The following is a 24,427-nucleotide window of genomic DNA, read 5'->3' as shown; positions in this document are numbered from 1 at the left end:
AACTCTACCTCTCACTCTAACTCCTCCCATCAGTTTCCCCTGGCCAATCATCTTCACACACGTTTAACCCTTTCCTTATGACCCACCTAGGAGGCAAACGCCACAAGGGCCTTCTGGGGTCGATGCGCTTCAGCCTTCTACACGGAGACGGCCCTGGCTCAGAATTAGAGATGGAAACTGAGCCACTTCCAAGCCCCAAAGAGCAGCAGCTACTATGGGCGCAAGCCCATTCCACTGCCTGATGCCAGAGTCCCTGCCTGAAGGCCAAGGTCTCTGGAGGGGTAGAGGGCTATGCCTCATGAGTAGACCAAGCTCCTCAAGCAACATTGATCGCTTGCTCCTGGCCTGATGCTCTTCAGCTCCAGACAGAGCACTGGAACAACATGGTTACAGGTTCTTGGACCACATTCACACCATGCATTTAAAGCACATGTGATACCACTTTAAACCATCATGGCTCCCCCCGCAAAAAACATTCTGGGGGCTGCAGTTTGTTAAGGGTGCTGAGAGTTGTTCCGAGGCCCCTATTCCCCTTACTGAGCTACGATTCTCAGAGTGGTTTAACAATCGAACTCTCTTCACAGGGAACTGTAGCTCTAGTCCAACCCCCTAAAATGCAGGAATCTTCTGTCCAGTATTGGGGCTTGAACCCACAACCCTGAGATTAAGACATCCCTGCATGGCAGGGGGTTGGACTAGATGACCTAGGGGACCCCTTCCAACTCTACAATTCTATGAGTCTATTCTGTGATGATTCCAAGAGCCCCATGCTCTACGGACCGATTTGCAAAGCAATCAGGAACTTAAAAGTCATGTCTTTGTCATCTATAAGCAGTGCTTTTTTTTTCTTAAAAAATGTTTAGGGGGTACTCTCTTTTTGATTCAAGGAACTCACCGTGTTATAGTTCAAATTGGGGGAAATAAAGACAGTAAATGGACAAAAGTACAAGGATTCAGAAAATGTTTAGGGGTATGCGCCCCCCCCCCTGAAAAAAAGCACTGACTATAAGAACATGAGCTTTGATAGACTCTTGAGCAGCCTCAGTCAGTTCAAAGCAATTTCGCAGAGGAACAGGGCCAGATTTAGGTTTGATAAGGCCCTAAGCTAATGAAGGTATTGGAGCTCTTTATATGTCCAGCTGTCCTTTGTCAAAAACAAATCGTCGCTGTTCGTTGTGTTGGATATAGGCTGTGTGGTAATTTATGGACCTAATAGGTATCTAAAGCCAATTGCACATGTTGCCATGCAACCAGTCCATGCAGAGTGCAGGCACCCTATACAGGTGAAGCTCGGAAAATTAGAATATCGTGGAAAAGTTCATTTATTTCAGTAATTCAACTTAAAAGGTGAAACTAATATATGAGATAGACTCATGACATGCAAAGCGAGATATGTCAAGCTTTTATTTGTTATAATTGTGATGATCGTGGCATACAGCTGATGAAAACCCCAAATTAACCTTTTAAGCTGAATTACTGAAATAAACGAACTTTTCCGCGATATTCTAATTTTCCGAGTTTCACCTGTATATATGAATGAGCAAACAGGTGATATTTTAGGGAGCAGGCCAGCAGGTGGGGCCCATCACTTACATCCCAGGAGCCTACACAATGCAAAACACTGCTGCTGTATGCAGATTTTATTTCATTTGTTTTTTATCTTATATTTTGGAAATGTACATCCAGGTTTTTTCCCCTTCAAATTTTTTGTGGTCTCCCAAGAGAGTGGGGCTCTAAGCTATATAGCTTGCTTAGCTGATACGTAAATCCGGCACTGCAGAGGCGTAACGTAAGCGCATTTTTGGAAAATTGCGCATTTTTAAAGCGCATTTGCTGAACTCCAGCTCCCATCAGCCCCTGCTCAGCACGGCCGATGCTCAGGGATGCTGGGAGTTGTGGTCCAGCATCCGAGTGCGGCGGTGGGTGGGGGTGGAGGAGGAGTCCTTTCCCCCTCCCCGCCCCCTCCTTGCGCAATGTTTTGCCCGGGTCTCCGGCCCCCGCGCAGCCAATGCGGCTCCCGCAGGAAGCCACGTGGAGCCTCCCCAGCCTTCCCCCCCCCACGGGCCGCCCCCTTTCTCCTCCTCCTCCTCCTCCTCCTCCTGCCGTCGCCGGGCAGCCATGGCCACCGAGAGCCCCCTGGAAACTCTGCAGCGGGAGATCACCTGCTCCATCTGCCTGAGCTACTTCAAGGAGCCCGTGTCCATCGAGTGCGGCCACAACTTCTGCCAGGCCTGCATCGCGCAGTGCTGGGGCAAGGCGGACGCCGAGACCACCTCGTGCCCGCAGTGCCGCCGCTGGTCGCGCAAGAGGAGCTTCAGGCCCAACCGGGAGCTGGGCAACGTGGTGGAGGTGGCCAAGCGGCTGCGGCTGGACGCGGCCGCCACGCTGGCCGGCCAGCGGCTGTGCGAGAAGCACCAGGAGCCCCTCAAGCTCTTCTGCGAGGAGGACGAGACGCCCGTCTGCGTCATCTGCAGGGAGTCCCGGGCGCACAAAGCCCACCCCATGCTCCCCATCGAGGAGGCGGCGCAGGACTATAAGGTGACGGCCGGCTGGCTGGCTGGCTGGCTGGCGGGGGGGCGGCAGAAGCAGCCCACCGCCCTCTTCCCCATAATAATAATCATAATAATACAGTGGTACCTCGGGTTAAGAACTTAATTGGAGGCAAAAATGGGGAGAAATGGGGAGGCAAAAGCAGCCCACCGCCCTGTTCCCCATAATAATAATCATAATAATACAGTGGTACCTCGGGTTAAGAACTTAATTGGATGCAAAAATGGGGAGGCAAAAGCAGCCCACCGCCCTGTTCCCCATAATAATAATCATAATAATACAGTGGTACCGCGGGTTAAGAACTTAATTGGATGCAAAAATGGGGAGGCAAAAGCAGCCCACCGCCCTGTTCCCCATAATAATAATAATAATACAGTGGTACCTCGGGTTAAGAATGGGCGGGTACAGTGGTGCCCCGCAAGACGAATGCATCGCAAGATGAAAAACTCACTAGACGAAAGAGTTTTCCATCTTTTGAGGTGCTTCGCAAGACGAATTTCCCTATGAGCTTGCTTCGCAAGACAAAAACGTCTTGCGAGTCTTGCGAGTTTTTTCCCTTTCCCCCCTTTTTCTAAGCCGCTAATAGGCGCTAAGCCGCTAATAGGCGCTAAGCCGCTAATAGCGCTAAGCCACTAATAGGGGTGCTTCGCAAGACGAAAAAACTGCAAGACGAAGAGACTCACGGAACGAATTAATTTCGTCTTGTGAGGCACCACTGTATAAGTAATAAATTATTATTATCCTTATTAAAGGATCTAAAATATATGCACACGGAATGCGCTTTTTGATACTTTGCAATACTTTTCAAAAATACCTTCCAAATGAGAATGGATTTACAGTGGAACCTCTTAACCTGAAACTGTTCTTAACCTGAGGTACCACTTTAGCTAATGGGGCCTCCCGCTGCCACCGCCACGCAATTTCTGTTCTCATCCTGAAGCAAAGTTCTTAACCCGAGGTACTATTTCTGGGTTAGCAGAGTCTGTAACCTGAAGCGTTTGTAACCCGAGGTACTAGTGTAATATAATAATAATATACCCTGCTCATCTGGCTGGGTTTCCCCATCCACTCTGTGCGGCTTCCAACAAAATATTAAAATTCAATGATTATTCTGTTATGGCCAGGGGGTTGGGCTAGATCAGGCATGTCCAAAGTCCATTTCGGGGGCCTAATCTGGCCCGTTGGTTGGTTCAATCCGCCCCCCCTCCCCGTGGCAGTTTATTTCCTGGGGTAAAATCCTAAAAAACCCTCAACAACTTAAATCCTAAAAAAAGCAACTTCAACCCTAAAAATAAGGCCAACAACTTTAGTTGGCCCTCACACGGCCCTTCACTTCATCAAATCTGGCCCTCTTTGAAAAAAGTTTGGACTCCACTGGGCTAGATTGTCCTCAGGGTCCCTTCCAACTCATGGTTTCTATGGCGATCCTCTGCTTAGTCATGCACACCAGGCGCCGGGCAGCCTTGAGGCTTCTGCTTAGCATGTTTTTTTGTTCTTACCGGAGCACCCACAGCTAGATGGGAATGATATGCAGGTAGAAGTAAAGTTTGTGGGGTGGGGAGCATGCTTGGATGTGTTGCAGAAAAACCAGGAAGGGTCTTGGGCGCCTGAAAGATGACCAAATTAATAACATTCATGACTTCTTGAAAACTACGGCCTGGGCCTGCTTGGTCAGGTCCGACCTCAGAATCCTTCACTCGTCCCCACACAGGACACGTGAGAATTTCTCTCTGGCCATCTGCTGACGTGGTCCACGAAAGCTTGTGAAATAATTAAGGCAGGTTTTGGGAACCTTTGACCCTCCAGATGTTGCAGAATGGCAATCTATGGCTAGGGGAGATGGGAGCTGTAGTTCCGCAACATCTGGAGGGCCAAAGTTTCCCCAAACCTGCTTTAAGCTGCTATTAGATTCTTTGTCGTTCTTCGTTTCTGGATTTGTTTTCCTGAGCGCTGACTTCTATCTTCTGACTTCTGTCATGTGATTCTATTATAAACTAGTTGTGCTCTGTGATACAAATCAAGCACTGCTAGGAGTTGTTTCTTTTTTGTTTCCCAGTATTTTTCTTACCAAATAGAAAATTAGGTGTGGTGTAAGGAAATTTTTATTCTGCAAGCGTGGCCCAGCGAAAAAGCTTTGAGAACCACGGCTGGGCTAGCTGTTTACTCTTGAGACTCTGTGACTCAGATCTGTCTCGGGTCTCTCTCATAGCAAGCAATTTCCAGTCTCCTCTTTCCCCTGGTAACAGTCTTGTTCAGTGTTTTGCATTTGCGAAGGCAAATCATCACCTTTCTCCCAGTTCTGTGTTCAGAGGAATGAGAGTGGGAGATTCACTTATCCAAGGATGTGATGAATCACACTGGTACAAGATAAGAGAGATCACCAGCTGCAGTTTCATACTCCACTTAGCTTCACTTGGGGAGGGGGGGTGAGGCGAAGAGATAAATCCTTTTATGTCCAGCTTACACATAACAAACCATTTCCTTAACATGGGTCCCTTCCAACTGAAAAACATGGAGGGGGTGGAAGATTCTCTAGACAGGATGCACAGCTCCCTCTGTAACATTCAGTCTTCCTAGTTTTTGACAGATCCTCTGAAAGGGATCAAGGAACAGAACATTTCAGGCCAAAGACAACTTCACTTCCCAGTTTGTTTCTTGCTGTTTTGTCCTATTTCTTCTTCGTCTGGTGTACATACGTCAGTTCTGAGACTTAAAGTGCACAGTTAGTATGGGTTGTTTTGGTGTGTTAAACAGCTGATTACACTGTTTGATTTCTTACATCTCTCTCCCCCCCCCCTTTATAAAATTTCTATACAGTGGTACCTCAGGTTAAGTACTTAATTTGTTCCGGAGGTCCATTCTTAACCTGAAACTGTTCTTAACCTGAAGCACCACTTTAGCTAATGGGGCCTCCTGCTGCCGCTGCGTGATTTCTGTTCTCATCCTGAAGCAAAGTTCTTAACCTGAAGCACTATTTCTGGGTTAGCGGAGTCTGTAACCTGAAGCGTATGTAACCTGAGGTACCCCTGTATAGGGAAGATGGGAAACTGCCTTATGGTAAGGGAAGATGGGAAACTGCCTTATGGTAACCTGAAGCGTATGTAACCCGAGGTACCACTATACAGCCTTGTCTGGTGGAAAGCTGAGCTGGAATTCTTTTCAAAAATTAATCCATTTTGAAAATAATTGACTAGTGATAAGCCTGAAATTTGTGTGGAGTTTGGGGCAGATCAGTAATAATAATAATATAATAATAATTTATTATTTGTACCCCGCCCATCTGGCTGGGTTTCCCCAGCAACTCTGGGCGGCTTCCAACAGAGATAAAAAATACACTAAAATGTCACATATTAAAAACTTCCCTGAACAGGGCTGCCTTCAGATGTCTTCTGAATGTCAGGTAGTTGTCCATCGCCTTGACATCCGATGGGAGGGCATTCCACAGGGCGGGCGCCACCACCGAGAAGGCCCTCTGCCTGGTTCCCTGCAACTTGGCCTCTCGCAGTGAGGGAACCGCCAGAAGGCCCTCGGAGCTGGACCTCAGTGTCCGGGCAGAACGATGGGGGAAGAGACGCTCCTTCAGATATACTGGACCGAGGCCATTTAGGGCTTTAAAGGTCAGCACCAACACTTTGAATTGTGCTCGGAAACGTACTGGGAGCCAATGTAGGTCTTTCAAGACCGGTGTTATATGGTCTCGGCGGCCGCTCCCAGTCACCAGTCTAGCTGCCGCATTCTGTATTAGTTGTAGTTTCCGGGTCACCTTCAAAGGTAGCCCCACGTAGAGCGCATTGCAGTAGTCCAAGCGGGAGATAACCAGAGCATGTACCACTCTGGCGAGACAGTCCGCAGGCAGATAGGGTCTCAGCCTACGTACCAGATGGAGCTGGTAAACAGCTGCCCTGGATACAGATTTGACCTGTGCCTCCATGGACAGCTGTGAGTCCAAAATGACTCCCAGGCTGCGCACCTGGTCCTTCAGGGGCACAGTTACCCCATTCAGGACCAGGGAATCCTCCACACCTGCCCGCCTCCTGTCCCCCCAAAACAGTACTTCTGTCTTGTCAGGATTCAACCTCAATCTGTTAGCCGCCATCCATCCTCCAACCGCCTCCAGACACTCACACAGGACCTTTACCGCCTTCACTGGTTCTGATTTAAAAGAGAGGTAGAGCTGGGTATCATCTGCATACTGATGAACACCCAGCCCAAACCTCCTGATGATCCCTCCCAGCGGCTGCATGTAGATGTTGAAAAGCATGGGGGAGAGGACAGAACCCTGAGGCACCCCACAAGTGAGCGGCCAGGGGTCTGAACACTCATCCCCCACCACCACTTTCTGAACACGGCCCAGGAGGAAGGAGCGGAACCACTGTATGACAGTGCCCCCAGCTCCCAGCCCCTCAAGACGGTCCAGAAGGATGTCATGGTCGATGGTATCAAACGCCGCTGAGAGATCCAGCAGAACTAGGAAACAGCTCTCACCTTTGTCCCTAGCCCGCCGGAGATCATCAACCAGTGCGACCAAGGCAGTTTCAGTCCCATGATGAGGCCTGAATCCCGACTGGAAGGGATCCAAATGGTCCGCTTCTTCCAGGCGTGCCTGGAGTTGTTCAGCAACCACTCGCTCAATCACCTTGCCCAAGAATGGGAGGTTTGAGACTGGGCGATAATTGGCCATCGTGGCCGCATCTAAAGATGGTTTTTTAAGAAGCGGTTTAATAACCGCCTCTTTCAGCGGGTCTGGGAAGGCTCCCTCACGGAGGGAAGCATTCACCACCCCACGAAGCCCATCGCCCAGTCCTTCCCGGCTAGCTTTTATAAGCCAGGATGGGCAAGGATCCAGGAGACAGGTGGTTGGCTTCACTCGTCCAAGCAGCCTGTCCACATCCTCGGAGGTAACAGATTGAAATTGATCCCACACAACTTGACCAGACAGGACTCTAGCACTCTCCCGCCCCGGCCCTGCTCCCACGGTGGAGTCTACTTCTTCCCGAATCTGAGCGATTTTATCTGCAAAAAAATTTGCAAAATCATTGCAGGAGAACATGTGGCCCGTACTGGGCCCCGATGTTACAGGTGGTTCCGCTAAATTGTGAACCACCTGAAAGAGTCTCCTGCTGCTGTTTTCTGCAGATGCAATAGAGGCGGTGAAGAAAGTCTTCTTCGCCGTCGCTATCGCCACTTGGTAGGCTCGACGTTGAGCTCTAACCCGTGTCCGGTCAGATTCAGAATGAGTTATCCGCCACCGGCGCTCTAGCCGTCTCAACGATTGTTTCATTGCCCTCAGATCCATGGAAAACCACGGGGCTCTCCGGGCTTCATGCAATCGGAGAGGGTGCTTCGGAGCCAGACAGTCGATAGCCCTGGTTAACTCCGCATTCCAGCGGGCCACCAGGGAATCGGCTGAAAGGCCATCAACATGGGATAAAGCATCCCCAACCACTCTCTGGAAACCATTTGGATCCATTAAGTGGCGGGGGCGGACCATCCAAATCGGTCCCACCTCCCTGCAGAGGGGATGGGTCGCAGAGAAGTCCAGTTGCACCAGGAAGTGATCTGACCATGGCACTTCTTTCGTTTCGCTTTTACTTAGTGTCAGATCACCAACATCCGTAGAGGTAAACACCAGGTCCAAGGCATGTCCGCGGCTATGGGTTGGGCCAGACTTATTAAGGGACAGCCCCATGGAGGCCATGCTTTCCACGAAGTCCCGAGCGGCCCCTTGTAAGGTCGTGTCGGCATGGATGTTAAAATCCCCTAGGATGACCAAGCTAGGTGTCTCCAGGAGAACATCCGCCACGACCTGAAGCAGCTCGGGCAGGGAATCCTTGGTGCAGCGGGGAGGTCGGTACACCAAAAGGAATCCTGTACTGCCCCTATTGCCCAACTTCCAGAACATGCACTCAGAAAACTGGGTCTTCCCAATAGGACGCCTGGTGCAAACTAATGACTTCCTAAAAATCACTGCAACCCCCCCCTCCCCGCCCACATGACCTGGGTTGCTGTGCGTAAGAGAAACCTGGTGGACAAGCAGCGGCAAGGACAGGCCCATCTGCTTCATCCAACCAAGTCTCTGTTACACATGCCAGGTCAAGTCCTCCATCCATGATCAAGTCATGGATGGCAGTGGTCTTATGAATCATTGACCTGGCATTGCACAGCAACACTTTCAGGTCATGTGGGTATCCCTTGCTGATTCTAGTATTCATCCGGTCAGGACCAGACCCAGAGGCAGGGATAGTCCTCAGACAACGACTAAACCTGCCTCCTCTGTAATGACATGGTCTGGTCTTAGCGTAACTCCTCCTCCTACCCGTGATCACTGAGATCGGTTGTCCCAGTGCATTCCCCCCTGTGAAGCATATCCCAGCCATTTTGTGGGCTGGGGCCCATTCCCCGGCAGCCCTGACCCCTCCCCTTAAGAACAAAATAACCCCTTTAAGAAACAAACAAACAAACAAAAAAAACACAAATAAGACAATATAAACAAAAAACAATAAAAATTACAAAAATTACAAAAACATAAAATCAAACAAATTCCCAGGCCCAATAAACATCCACCGCACCCCCCCCCCACATACAGAAAATTCAAAATAAAAATTTTAAAACATTTTAAAAGCACTCTGCACCCCTCCGGCAGTAACAGCAACTGTTCTAGTGAGGCCCGTCAGGCCCTGCCCCAGGCCAGATGGTGAGTGGCAGGAAGGAGCAGGACCCCATACACTCACACAGGAGAGTCCTCCCGGGCAGCAGAGTCCAGCAGTCCTTTATGAGGCTTCAGGCCCTGCCCCAGGCCAGATGGTGAGTGGCAGGAAGGAGCAGGGCCCTCAGACACTCACATACAGGAGAGTCCTCCCGGGCAGCAGAGTCCAGCAGTCCTTTATGAGGCTTCAGGCCCCGCCCCAGGCCAGATGGTGAGTGGCAGGAAGGAGCAGGGCCCTCAGACACTCACATGCAGGAGAGTCCTCCCGGGCAGCAGAGTCCAGCAGTCCTTTATGAGGCTTCAGGCCCCGCCCCAGGCCAGATGGTGAGTGGCAGGAAGGAGCAGGGCCCTCAGACACTCACATACAGGAGAGTCCTCCCTGTCCTCCAGTGTCCTCCAGTGACAGCTGGAGAATCAGACACAACAAGCAAATACAGTTGTACCTTGGAAGTCCAATGGAATCCATTCTGGAAGTCCTGTCAACTTCCAAAATGTTCGGAAACCAAAGCATGGGTTCTGATTGGCTGCAGGAAGCTCCTGCAGCTAATTAGAAACCCCGTCGGACGTTAGGCTTCCAAAAATAGTTCACGAACCGGAACAGTCACTTCCAGGTTTGCAATGTTCGGGAGCCAAAACGTTTGAGAACTAAACTGTTCGAAAAGGCACAACTGTACATGACATGCCTTATGGCTTATAGGCCATCATTTGAATAGCATTTAGAATGATCTTCCTAAAATGGAAATTGCAGAATGCCCCCCAAAAGTATACATTCCCTACAAGAGACACAAGACTTTTGATTCCCGAGTATGCTGAAGCCATACCATAATTTAAAAAAATGGCTGGAGTACTCTGCGCTAGGGGGAAGTAAGTTGGCTAAGCAGAAAGCTAAGTGACTTACCACAACATACATGAGAAAAAGGGTATGTACATTACTTTCAGATTTATCTTTTGTCAGAAACAAGTTGCCGCCCACGTGAAAGTTCTGACAGAACGGAGGGAGAAGCTGAAGGAATTAAAAGAAGACCTGGAGTGCAGAAGGCAGGCTGATCAGGTGAGAGCTTCTCTACAAGAAGGACCAGGAGGTGAAGGAAATTGGATTGAAATTGTGTTTTCTAGAAAGTTTTGAATTGCAAATTAGGGTAATTTGCATCAGAAGATTTTCAGTTCACTGTGGAAAACCCAAGAGAGTGGTCTAACTTAGCAAGTCTGTTTCAGCTGTGTTTAGTAAACAAAGCTGAAAACTTTGAAACTTCCCAGGTTGCCTAATGTTTGTATTTGCAAATGGCACGCGTTCATTGTTACGAATGAACTTATAAAACAGGTTGTTTTTTTCCCCTGTGGTGAAAAAAGCACTGGGGGAAAAGCTCTGCACCACATCACTGGAGAAAGAGAAGACTGTTTCTTCTGGTGTTGAAGGAGGCAGGTGCCTTAATAAACTGGATCAAATTTCTCTTACATGTCATGAACCATTATCTCTTCAGTCTGTTTGTACCTATGATTCAGTTAGACTGAACCTGTCATTTCCAGCGATTTGGTACATTTAGCACAGTGGTACAGAAGATCTTTCATCTCCAGTATGTCCCCTGGCTGAAATGCCAGAGACCCAACTGCTGGTCAGTGTGGACAATGTTGAGCTACATTGAAAGACCTACATTGGCTCCCAGTATGTTTCCGAGCACAATTCAAAGTGTTGGTGCTGACCTTTAAAGCCCTAAACGGCCTCGGTCCAGTATATCTGAAGGAGCGTCTCCACCCCCATTGTTCTGCCCAGACACTGAGGTACAGCACCGAGGGCCTTTTGGCAGTTCCCTCACTGCGAGAAGCCGAGTTAGAGGGAAGCAGGCAGTGGGCCTTCTCGGTAGTGGCACCCGCCCTGTGGAATGCCCTCCCACCAGATGTCAAAGAGAACAACAACTACCAGACTTTTAGAAGACACCTGAAGGCAGCCCTGCTTAGGGAAGCTTTTAATGTTTGATGTATTACAGTATTTTAATATTTTTTTGGAAGCCGCCCAGAGTGGCTGGGGAAGCCCAGCCAGATGGGCGGGGTACAAATAAATTATTGTAGTTATTATTATTATTATTATTATTATTATTACTAGTCTAACCAATAGTCTGACTCTCTGAAACAATGGAAACTGCCTTACGTTATATTCCTTTGAGCAAGTTCCCAACCCTGGTTAGGGTACCAATGTGAGAGCATCAGGGATATTTGTATGTCCGCTTCCTTGTGCTGTTTCACCATCCCAGCTGGCCCTTCTCCTGCTCCTTACAGGATGATGTACAAAGTGAGAAGCAGAAGGTGGAGTCTGAATTTAATCAGATCCACGAGTTCATGGAAAAAATTGAGCGCTTCCTGGTTATCATGCTGAAGAAGTTTGACAAGGAGATCGTGCACAGGAGAGACGTGGAATCCGGCAGGTTCTCAGGGGAGATTGATCGCCTTGATGCCTTGATCAGCGAAGTTGAGAACAAGTGCCAACAGCCTGCCAGTGAATTCCTGCAGGTGAGATTCTCTGGAGGGCTTCTTGCCTCTCCTGGGTTTCAGCGCTAAAGCCAAAAGTGCAGAAACAGCCACCTGGAAAGAAAAGAGGTGCCATACCTTGTTTTATTTGTGTTGCATGCACTGAAACTTCCTTGGTCTGTGACATTTGCTAGGAGAGGGATTTGAGGACTGCAACCCTGCTCGTTCTCCTTTTTTTATATATTTATTTTTTAAAAATTTTATTGATACAGCAGGAAAAAGAAAAAACACAAATACCAAATTACACAGAAGAATAACCATAGACACATAATTTTTTTAACAAACAATAAAGCATATATTGGTCTTAACACTAAAGACCCAACCTCCCGTCTATTCCATATTTCGATTTCATATTACTTATTGCCAACACACACTTTTATTATATTAAACTTTTTCTTAATGTATCTAATTTCTTATATCTACCTTGCAACTATTACTGAAGTTCCTCGAATGCTGCAACAGAATTTAACTACTATATTTATTTTTCAAATATTCTTTGAAAATCTCCCATTTTGAAACAAATTCCTGCTCATTCTCCTTGATCGCTCAATGGTTTTTGGATACTGCTGACCATGGTATCCTTCTAGAGCCGTGGTTCCCAGCGTGAGGCACACACCCCACAATGGGGCAATTTGATTTTGATTTTTTAATAATATTTTATTAAGTTTCCATTTCATAATATATAAACACATCCATATTGCTCACAATAAATTTTTGCTCGTTTGAGCTGGTCGACTCCCGCCCCCCCCCCAGCCTTATGGCTACCATAATTCCTATCTATTTCATTGCATTTGTACCTCTTCCTCCTTACATTTCATCCATTTCAATTTTTTACATTTTAAATAAACATAAAAAGGTATAAATCATAAACATTACAAGTCTTCTTAAGTCAATCCTGATAGTGTTGTTAATTGCTTGCAATTTTCTTTCAAATATTGTATAAATTTACTCCCTTCTTTTTGGAAAGCTTGATCACGCTGGTTTCGGGTTTCCCCGGTCAGCTTCGCTATTTGTGCATATTCCATTTTTAAGGGGGGAAATTTGATTTTTAAGGGGGGCAATTTGAGCTTGTTTAGACCAAGTTAATGGCCTTTTAGGCTTCCTCCATGTGAATAGGAGTTCACTTTTTGAATAATAAGAATTATATGTCACCGGGGGGCAAGGGTGGGCAATCAGGATTTTAGAGATGCCTAGGTTGGGCATGGCCAAAAAAAGGTTGGGAACCACTGACTCTCGGGGAGGTCAGCATTTTGGGCAGTGTGCTTAAGTGTTTCCACTCCTACCTCCAGAAAGTAGCCATGGGAGGCTGTTGTTCAGTGCCAGACATCAGCGCAACTCTGCGCACCTGCAGCTCCCAGCAATTGGCACCCAGGGGCATGATGCCTCTGGCAGTAGGCTGGTAGGCATTGGTAGCCTTGTTCTCCATAAATTTGTCTAATCTTCTTTTAACTCCATCACTGTGCCCTGTGGGAGGGAGTATATGGTTAGTGGATGTCCCTGTTTCCCGGGGGCAGTCCCTGGATTTATAAATCTGTCCCCGGACAAAATCCGTCCCTGCAATGTCCCAGATTTAATTTAATGTCCCTGGGTTTATATTTTAAGTGTTGTAGATTTATTAGTAGGGAATGAATGTTGCATGATTGGTTCAACGGCACAAAACACATCTTATGGGGACTTCCGGTGAGGCGAAATGGCGGGTGCCACGCAGCAGCTGCTCCTGAAGCCAGCCAGAGCCAACTGCGCTACCAGGCTGGCTCCAGGGTGCTGAGACTGCCGCTGCCAAGGGGGGGCTGGGGATGTCCGGCGCATCAATGGGGGGAACCGCTGACATACACCCCCGCAACCCAAATCGAGCTGGGAGCGGGAGCGCCTTGCCACCCGGCTGACTGTCCAATGGTGCTCTGGGGCCAGGAAAACCCCGGAGCCGACGCAGGGAGAAGGAGGAGAGGAGAAGGAAGAGAGAGAAAGAGGAAAGAGAAAAAAGAGGGGAGCCCTGACCTTGCTGCCACCACCACCGCTGAGGAGAGGTAGGAGAGCATCAGGAGGGCAAGGGCACTTGACCAAGCCCCGGCCTGACCCGAGCCTACTCCATGGCAGCTAGCGCTTCAAGAGAGCAGGCCGGGGCCTAGAGGAAGGCAGAGGAGAATATAGAAGAGAAGATATTGCTTCTTTTTAAAAAAATTCTTTGAAAAAAATCTGGTAACCTTAAGGGAGTACCATTGTTTTCTATGAGCTGTGTGAAGAAGCACTTCCTTTCCCCTGCCCTGCATTTAATTTAATGCCCACAAGTTCCTCATTCTGCTTTACAACCTTGCAAGTTAAGTCCCTTTTTATTTGGCCAGGAGACTGAAACTCCGAGGCCTTAACAAGAATACCCAGTGACTCTTGTGGCAGAAGTGGATTTTAAATACTTATTCTATAACAAATATTTTTGGAGTCATGCTCTTTCCATTTGCTCCCTAATTTCTAAGCCTTTCAGCCAATATTTATGGCATAATAAATGTGAGAATGATCTTCTTTTTCTTTTCTTCCCTTGCCTCCAGGACATCAGGAACATTTTGAGCAGGTAGGTAACACTTTTGCAAATCTCACTTTTTATCGGCGTGGGAAAAACTGAGAAAGCTTTCCTCAAATCCATTCTAATCAAAACCTAGCTTATCCCTGCCTCTTTGGCCCTCCAAACACAGTAATTCCACATTTTCTCCCCTTCCTGTCCCAGGGCCGTATGTGCAAAGCTTACCCTTTTGTGGCATAGGAGTCCTACATCAAAACAAGCTTTCCACATTCCATATGCGGTGGAACTTTCCCAGCAGAAGTTAGAATGTTTACGAACATTCTGTAACATCACAACATTGCAGTTTGGGAAAGGGGGCTTGCAGCTCTTAAATGCTCTGATAGTATGGAAAATGCTGGGACCACAATGTAACTCTTTCATGTTTCCCATTCTAGATGTAAAGAAGGACAGATTTCACAGATGGCAGAAATTGCTTCCTCTCCGACTGAGCTGGAAAAGAAGCTTGGGCATTTCAGTCTGAAAAATATTGTTATCAAGGAGGCACTGGAGAAATGTCGAGGTACAGAGAAGGACAAATGATAGCTTAGGACCGTGTAAAATACACAAGAATCTCCAAACTTTGGGCTGAATTTCCGTACTGTGGGCCGCATCTAATGTTCTCTGTCCACTAGTGCAAATTGTGCAAATTGCATGATCTGTTCTGCAACACAGTTAACAGGAACCTGCTTGTGCATTCTGCTGGTGCGAAAGATTTCACCAGTGGAGCAAGTATACTTCTAAGTGACTTTAACTTAGTGCTATGTGGGATACAACTTCCTTTTGTCTTCAGATCCAACAATGCAGTGCACAGACATGTGGACATGAGCAATGTGGGTTCTGCTTGGGGAAAAAAGTACCAATTTTATGTCCAGTAAATATATGATTAGGGACGCGGGTGGCACTGTGGGTTAAACCACAGAGCCTAGGACTTGCCAATCAGAAGGTTGGCGGTTCGAATCCCCGGGACGGGGTGAGCTCCCATTGTTCGGTCCCTGCTCCTGCCAAACTAGCAGTTTGAAAGCACGTCAAAGTACAATAGATAAATAGGTACCGCTCCAGCGGGAAGGTAAATGGCGTTTCCGTGGGCTGCTCTGGTTTGCCAGAAGCGGTTTAGTCATGCTGGCCACATGACCCGGAAGCTGTACGCCGGCTCCCTCGGCCAATAAAGCGAGATGAACACCGCAACCCCAGAGTCAGCCACGACTGGACCTAATGGTCAGGGGTCACTTTACCTTTAAATATATGATTGGTTGAAAGCAAGTAATGTGGTAGGAGTAAGAGCAGTGGAGAGGTGGGAAGAGAAGAAGAACAGAAATGGAGTTTTTAGGCAAGAGCCATGAAAGGGCTGTGCAGAGCACTTCAGCACTGTGTTTCCTAAGTACCATGCTTATTACTCGCACCTTTGCCCCCTTTCACAGCTCATATAACACAGGAGTCCTCTTGTTTTGGGGCATACACAAGCTTTCCCCCTTGGCCAGATCACCTATCACTCCACTTATAGCAGCTACACTGATGCACATTATTTAACGGATGCAGGTGGCACTGTGGGTTAAACCACAGAGCCTAGGACTTGCTGATCAGATGGTCGGCAGTTCGAATCCCCACGATGGGGTGAGCTCCTGTTGTTCGGTCCCTATTCCTGCCAACCTAGCAGTTTGAAAGCATGCCAGTGCAAGTAGATAAATAGGTACCGCTCCGGTGGGAAGGTCAACGGCGTTTCCGTGCGCTGCTCTGGTTCACCAGAAGCGGCTTAGTCATGCTGGCCACATGACCCAGAAGCTGTACGCCGGCTCTCTCAGCCAATAAAGCGAGATGAGCACCGCAACCCCAGAGTCGGTCACGACTAGACCTAATGGTCAGGGGTCCCTTTACCTTTACCTATAGAATACATTCTGTAATACACCTTTTTCCTCTCAGTAGCTAGAGCATGTCCATCAGCATTCTGTGGCAGGTCATCTTCTGCTGATTCACCTGCTTTGTGGTTTCTGACTTTTCACCAGAGCGCTACTGCATATTTCCCCTGAAGCAGTTGTCTTGCATCCATGAGGGCTAGAAACTTGAAAAAGAACTATGGCAATAGGCATGCTTAAGCACCACTCTTAAGTACCAGATTTTGTAGCTCTCACAGCCTACCCAGTTTCCCCACTGAAGTGACATTACATAAAATAATTCCATCTCTTGCACCACCAGCCTTTTCCTCACCTCCTTACTGAGATCATATCTAATGCTTCACCTTTATTTAGTAGCAAGAGTAAATATTCCTGATTCTTAAACCCTTCTCTCTTTCTAGAGACAATGATATCTGAATTGGCAAAAGCAAGGACAATGGAAGCATCAGCTAAAAGGAGTAAGTTGTGGTTTTTTGGAAATAAACCGGGATTGTCACTTTCTAAGAAGCTGAGAGCAATGTTGATTTGGGGCCTCTTGTCCAACTCTGAGAAATGGCTTCGCATGGTGAGGGATGGTGGTATTTATGGCTTCATCCTGTACAGCAATAATTTCGCAGGAAAAGGGGAGGGCCTTGAACAGCTTCAGTCACCTAACCCTCTTTGCTCCCCCCCTTCTTTCCTTGCCTTCAGAGGGTGGAAGGAATCTGTCGCCATGACAACACACAGCCCAAGTCCTTATTGTGAGGGAAAGTAAACATAAGAAATTGTTGCTCTTGTCCATGACTTAGGACCTGGAGTTTGGGGGTGTAGTATGTATCTGGGGATCCCTGAGATTTTTCCTAGCCCCCCCCCTCTAATAAGTGGTCTTTCCACTTTAGAGTAGGAGAAAGTGAGGCTTTGTATTCTTTTTTTAAAATAATATTTATTACCTTTTCCAACAATTTAGACACTACAGAAAAAAACACACCATACAATACAATACAATACAATACAATACAATACAATACAATACAATACAATACAATACACCACTACATTACACTAACAAAACACTAACATTAAACTAACAAAACAAAACAAACACATCAAATACTTACACTTCCTTTTTTGTATTCCACTTCTATTAATTTTTTCAGCAATTCCTTTCCATCTAGGCTTTGTATTCTTGGGCTTCCCCATTGCTATTGCTGCTGCCACAATCCCATTAAAGGAGACTGCAGTTAGGCAGAAGATCATTTTCCAGACAAATGCTTCACTTATGAGATGCTGTCCATGTCAAATTCAGTCCTAGGCACCTCCAGTTATTAATATTGCTAATTATTATTTGTTGGTCACATTTTTGCACTAGAGTGTCTCAGGGCGACTTGCCCAGTAAAAATAGAAATAACAAACCAGGCATTAAAACAGCAATAAACAAAAGCTGAAATACATTTCAAGGGACAAATCGTACCCACCCTACTTAAAGGATGAGTACAGGAAATGCCAACCATCTTCCCAGTTAAAAATCAAAAGTCAATCAGACATTGATGGTGCCAAGAGTGCTTCTCCAGGAAGAATATTTTAACTGGAAAGCCACCACAGAAAAGGCCCCGTTAAAAGATCAGGTAGCAAATGTTGCAAAAGCTCTTGGCCTGATTGCTGGTACTAGTCAGAGTAGACAATATTGGCCTAGATATGCTGGCCCAAACTCTTCTCAGCTTCATAGCTGAGCAAGGATTTGAGCCAAAGCCTTCTCAGTCCTAATCTAACACTGGTTAATACAAGACAGGGGAATGTGTTGCCCTCAAGATGTTCCTGGACTCCAGCTCCCATCAGTCTCAGCCAGCGTGGCCAACAGCCAGGGATGCTGGGAGTTGTAGTCCAGCAATATTTGAAGGGCAACACCCACCCAAGCCATTCTCTACCAGTGTTTCCCAAACTTGTGTCTCCAGCTGTTTTTGGACTACAACTCCCATCATCCCTAGCTAACAGGGTCAGTGGGCTGATGGGAATTGTAGTCCAAAAATAGCTGGAGACCCAAGTTTTGGAAACCCTTCTCTAACCATTACAACAGTCTGGCACTCTTTAATGGCCTGGAAATAGCCAGTTCCCCGCTGCATCAAACTGACACAGGGCTTTTACCAGCTTCTTATTGTATGGAACTGGTAGCCATTCAGGTCAGTGGAGACTGGGGCCCAGACTGTAGCACTCTTGACAAAGTAACAACTTTGTTCTTTCCATCTTGATTGATTGATTGATTGATTGATTGATTGATTGATTGATAATACCTCTAACAAGCCAGACTGGCTTAAGCAGTTTACAAGTATGAAATCAAATATCCACAGGTACAGTGGTACCTCGGGTTAACTACTTAATTCGTTCCGGAGGTCCATTCTTAACCTGAAACTTTTCTTAACCTGAAGCACCACTTTAGCTAATGGGGCCTCCCGTTGCTGCCACGCCGCCGGAGCACGATTTGTGTTCTCATCCTGAAGCAAAGTTCTTAACCCGAGGTACTATTTCTGGGTTAGCGGAATCTGTAACCTGAAGCGTATGTAACCCGAGGTACCACTGTAATTAAAATGCACATTTAAAACAATTCCATCAAAATTTATTAAAAACACCCATAATCAAACAAGCTCATTAAAAAGTGTAACCATTAAAACAGTTAAATGAGCAGCCAAAACAATTAGATGAAATGGTCTAAATTTTAATTCTTCTGTTTCCTTTTATTTCTTTTGAGGCCCTGCTCTAGCTTGCAGTGGGCTTTCCGGGACCTGATTGTAAAAAGCTGTATTTCCTTTTTGTCAAGCTCTTCTGATTGTTTTCCGTTTGTCTGTTTCCCCTCAGTAAGCGTTACTCTCGACCCCGACACAGCTCATCCCCTCCTTGTAGTGAGCGAAGACAGGAAAAGCGTGAAACGTGGAGACATGGTTCAGCCACTGCCCAACAACCCTGAGAGATTTGACTCCACTCTGATTCTCCTGGGCAGTGAGAGATTCTCCTCAGGGGTACATTACTGGGAGGTGGAGGTGGGTAATGGGCAGAACTGGGCCCTTGGCGTGGTCAAAGAGTCCGTGATAAGGAAGGGACCTGTTGTCACTTGCCCCAATGAAGGTGTCTGGGCTTTGGGACTCTGCGGGAGTGAGTACAGGGCTTTCACTTTAGCCGAGACTCGTCTGACCCTAGATGAAGCCCCGGAGAAAATCCAGGTATTTGTGCATTATGAAAGGGGTTGGGTGGCATTTTTTGACGCTGGTTATATGTCCCTCCTTTTTATTTTCCAGTCAGCTAATTTCTGTGGGGAGAGAATTTGTCCTTTCTTTAAATTGTGGGGCCTAACTACAGAGCTTAGAATGTGCCCCTGAAAACAGCCTCTGCGATATGTTGGTCCAGCTTCTTTCTGCAATTCCATTCCATTCATAATTTTGTACAGAAACACAGAAATTGGCAAAGATTTTTCATTTAACTCCATGAAGAGAAGGAGCCTTCATTTGTGGAAGAAGAGTTGCCCCTTCCATGAGCGCAAGCTCCTTCTATTCACAGCTTAAAAGTTAGGCTCAAAATCCGGTTTTTTAAATAAGTAAAGGAGCAAGTTCCTTCCTGTCCCAAACCATTTTAATTTAAAAGAAAACAACTTCTAAGTTCACGTAATTCTAGAGAGGGAGAAAGAGCATTTTGCATCATAAGAAACATTTAAGTGCAGGCTGAATATTATAAATACATTTCTATACACTTTTATATTGTATTATCTCAGCTAGCCTTCATATTTCTACTTAACTTGCATTCTCACCATCCTCCCCACTGATCTTGTTGGCTGGGGCTGATAGGAGTCAAAGTCTGACATCTCAAGGGCCACAGGTTCCCACTCTGGATTTAAGCTATGGTTTGCTTAACAAGCCATGAGTTAATTGCAAGTTGCCTCATAGACAGACAAACCCTGGTTTGTTTCTCCAGAGTTTGGTTTGTTTGCTAGTTGCTCTTGCCTCATTCCTTTGAAGCTTGGTGAGTGTCTGGGGTGGAATGGCCAAACAGTTCACAGTTAAGGAAGAGTGTGCTGGGTTCACATTCAATAGGAAGCCATAGTCAAAACAAACCGAGTTTCATAAGCCAGCAGCAAGCTCTGCTTTTAGATTGTGGTTTGTTGACAGTAAACACACTATTAAGGCTTTCTGTAGGGTTCACACATAATGCTCAGCCACGGTTTAATAAACGATAGTTTAGTCCAGTCATAAACCGGACCTTGCATATGTATAGGAGTTTATGAAATACACACTTGTTTGTTCCCTGCAATCCAGACATCTTCCCTCAGGGCACTGTCTGTGCTGCAGGAATGCTTTCCCTCCCAACTCTCAGGCAGCAGTACTTCTGTCACTTGGAAAACAAGATGCTTTGCTTAGCAAGCTTATGGCTAACAGAAGTGTGCTCTGTGGCGCTGGTCTTCAGCTGGTGGGTTGCGGCCCTATCTAAGGTGGGTCGCAAAAGGAGCACTACCTCCATGCCAATATACGGTTAAAGATTAAGAAGTGGGTCCCCAAATGTATGTTGCAGTGAAAATTGGGTCCTGGGGCTGAAAAGGTTGAAGATACCTGCTCTAAGGAACGTGGCTGTGTTTGACTTACCTGCACTGCATCCAGTGGGTGGCCACTCGCATCAGCAGTGCTGACCAATGCAACATCTGCTTCTCCCATGTCCACACTATCGGACAACCTTTCACACGCTTCTTATTACGAGTTTATGCAACAGATGCTGCTGTACCACTTCAGCATATGAGCACTTATCCTACCCCATTTATTTTATTGTTATTTGTTTCTTAAAAAGGAAGGCTTTCCCTTTTTCCATGTCACTGGCACGCTGGAGATCATAGAATTGTAGTATTGCAATCTAGTCCAAGCCCCTGCAATGCAGGAATGTCAACTCAGTCATTCAAGACACAATGACCACCCAAACTCTGCTTAATAGCCTCCAGGGAAGGAGAGTTCACCATCTCTTCTGGGAGTCTGTTCCACTGTCAAACAACTCTTCCTGCCAGAAAGTTATTCCCAATGTTTAGTCGGAATCCCCTTTCTTGGCAGCTAGTTAGCGGAAAGTGGTATGTATAACGCTTGCACCTTAGGAGCTTATGTAAATGAGTGCTTTGCTAATTACTGAAATCCCAGTCACTTGTCCCCCTTGGTCTGGATGTGTGCGGGACATCCTGGCATCTTAGTTATGTTCAAAATTGATAACATACAGCATTGAAATAGAATGAAGACTTGAAAGATGCAAATATTAAAATGCAGTAGGAGTTCCCTACCTTGATGGATGAACCCAGAAAAGTAAGGAGGGATGTACGGAGTAGTCCTTGGCTATATTTTCACTGCATAGTTAAATGGTTATGGCTTTCCAGAATCCTGGGAATTTGTAGATTTTCCACAACAGAATTTGGAAATATCCATTCCCACCATCGGGATTCCTTGTGAGAACAGCACAGTGGCTAATCTGGCCTAGTTCAGGTTTACCAAAGCAGCCACAGCTTCAATCCATAAACCAGATGAATCGGAGTCTTTGCTTTTAGGTTGTTTTTAGGTCCTTTGTTTTCACTGCGACAAAACAGGATTAAGGGGGATTTGCTGGATTATGGCTCCACTTCTTACGCACTTACCTGGGAGTAACTCCTCTCGAGCATAAGACTTGCTTCTTAGTAATCATGTATAGGATTGCACTGTTAAGTGATTTATAAATGGCTCCCACGCTGACACATCTGCACTTTTGGAAGATGTGTTTCTTTTTTGTTAAGGTTCAACAGATTTGCATATATTTTGATCCAGAAAATTGTTGTGTCATTGCATTAAAATTCCTTTTGTGAACAGAGAAGATTCTTGTGGTTGTTGTTTTTTTGTTTGTTTCTTGTGTAATAGGTGTATTCCACCTGAAAAAAGCCCTGTGTAATAGCTTTTAAAGAACCTCACTACACCTTTCCTCAATCTACTTATCAACTAGACCAGAGCGGGGGCGGGGGGGGGACACCTGTGTGTCCCTTCAAATGTTGCTGGACAACAACTCTCCTCGTCCCTGATCTTTGGTCGTGGTGGCTGAGGCTGTGGGAGTTGTAGTTCAGCAACATCTCGCGGGCCACAGGTTTACTACAGTGATCTCTGCTGTGAAATTGTTCTGATGTATGGGTCATAATGTGTGATTATCATATGTAGGCCACTTCCCTATGAAAAAAAGGTTCAGAATTTGGGGCTTTTCAATTCAGAGAAAAAGAGAGTAAGAGGAGTCGTGATAGAGGTAAATAACACATTTTAAGTGGTGTTGAAGTAAATTATCTCAATGTGAGAATAAATACATTGCACAAATACATAATTATTCATCTTTTTTTCCTTTTAGTTAATTAAAATAAAGAATAATTGTCTTTAAAAAAATAGAATTTCAGTTTGTCAAAGTGTTCTGTTATATATTCCCTAATAATACAGTGGTACCTCTGGATGCGAACGGGATCCGTTCTGGAGCCCTGTTCACATCCTGAATAGAACGTAACACGCGACTGCGCGGGTCGCATTTTGCTGCTTCCGCTCATGTGCGTGATGTCATTTTGAGCGTCTGCGCATGCGCGAGTGGCAAAACCCAGACGTAATGCACTCCGTTACTTCCGGTTCGCCGCGGAGCACAACCCGAAAATGTTTAACCTGAAGCTACTTCAACCCAAGATATTACTGTACATGTGGATTGATCGGTTCTTGACTTTTATCATTCCTATACTTGATAAACAAGCTCTATTCACAATCTCCGCCTTCAACTAGCCTTCTCTTACCCTTATTGTTTGTCTGCTTAAGCCATTTCCCATACCTAAGAAAACCATGTCAATAGAACATGATCTGGGATTTTTTCAGTGTTTCCTAGCTGTCTTTATTAAATGAACTACAATTTTCTGGTCTTCCTCCAGTATTACACCTCTAAAATAATCCAACCATGATCATTAGTGGGTCCTTTGGAAGATCATACCCAAGGATATGACTGGCCATTTCTGTGTCCTGGGTCATGCTTCGGATTCTAATCCCTATTCACCAAAGCATCAGCACTACACAAATTTGAAAGAATTGTCTGGAGAATTGTGAATGCAATAAACAAAAGACATTAAATCTTTTATCTGTATACTGATCTTTGAGAATTGATGGTAAAATATGGGATGAATTAAAAATGTAGACCTTGACTCTAGCTTGAGCAACTGCAAATGGCTCAATAACAGTTGCACCACTATGGAGCATCCAGAGAGTATGTGGCTGGCTAAGGAGTTGACCTTGAGTCTCCCAGGTCCAAGTCCAATTCTACTGCCAGTTTTGCTGACTTAACATTAAAGCCTTGGGCTAAAGTTCAGTTAAGAATGGAGGCTGATAGTGCATACTAAGAGTTGATCCTGATCTGTTCCTGACAGTGTGTGCCAATCTCATGTGGTCCAAGTGTCCTCATTTGCCAGGGACAATCGCTATTTTCTGAAGCCTAATTCTCATAAAACAGTCTCTACTTTGCCTCTGGGTTTTTTTATTTGGTTATATGATTTTGTTGTTCTTTAGAAGGGAGGGAAACTCAATAAAGTGTTTGTGCACTTGCTTGCTTAACATTCCCCCCATTTCAAAAAAAACAACTGTTGGTGCCCCTCCAAGACTACACCTCCCCCTGCCTGAGTTTCAGGAAGAGTGGATTAGAATCATAGAATCATAGAGTTGGAAGAGACCACAAGGGCCATCGAGTCCAACCCCCTGCCAAGCAGGAAACACCATCAGAGCACTCCTGACATATGGTTGTCAAGCCTCTGCTGAAAGACCTCCAAAGAAGGAGACTCCACCACACTCCTTGGCAGCAAATTCCACTGTCGAACAGCTCTTACTATCAGGAAGTTCTTCCTAATGTTTAGGTGGAATCTTCATTCTTGTAGTTTGGAACCATTGCTCCGTGTCCGCTTCTCTGGAGCAGCAGAAAACAACCTTTCTCCCTCCTCTATGTGACATCCTTTTATATATTTGAACATGGCTATCATATCACCCCTTTACCTACTCTTCTCCAGGCTAAACATGCCCAGCTCCCTTAGCCATTCCTCATAAGGCATCGTTTCCAGGCCTTTGACCATTTTGGTTGCCCTCCTCTGGACACGTTCCAGTTTGTCAGTGTCCTTCTTGAACTGTGGTGCCCAGAACTGGACACAGTACTCCAGGTGAGGTCTGACCAGAGCAGAATACAGTGGCA

General features: G+C 46.2%; 2 protein-coding genes across 2 annotated transcripts in view; both read left to right on the top strand.

The window, feature by feature from the left end:
- The window catches only part of LOC309337058 (uncharacterized protein), a 64,649-nt gene extending 49,333 nt beyond the window's left edge, over window positions 1–15,316 (top strand). Inside the window, exon 3 of the transcript XR_014154096.1 lies at window positions 15,277–15,316. The gene's annotated coding sequence lies outside the window, so the exon portion shown is untranslated. The remainder of the gene's footprint in view (window positions 1–15,276) is intronic.
- Window positions 1,990–22,057, top strand: LOC309336915 (zinc finger protein RFP-like). The gene is made up of 7 exons (XM_081853423.1): window positions 1,990–2,538; window positions 10,212–10,307; window positions 11,531–11,761; window positions 14,323–14,345; window positions 14,729–14,853; window positions 16,624–16,680; window positions 19,052–22,057. Exons 1-7 carry the CDS (start codon window positions 2,119–2,121, stop codon window positions 19,567–19,569), a joined length of 1,470 nt encoding a protein of 489 aa, XP_081709549.1. The 5' UTR covers window positions 1,990–2,118; the 3' UTR covers window positions 19,570–22,057.
- Window positions 22,058–24,427: the final 2,370 nt, after the last annotated feature.

Source organism: Podarcis erhardii, assembly GCF_964252035.2.
Source record: "Podarcis erhardii genome assembly, chromosome: 2".
Lineage (NCBI taxonomy): Eukaryota > Metazoa > Chordata > Lepidosauria > Squamata > Lacertidae > Podarcis > Podarcis erhardii.
This window is presented reverse-complemented; position numbering and strand designations above follow the sequence as displayed.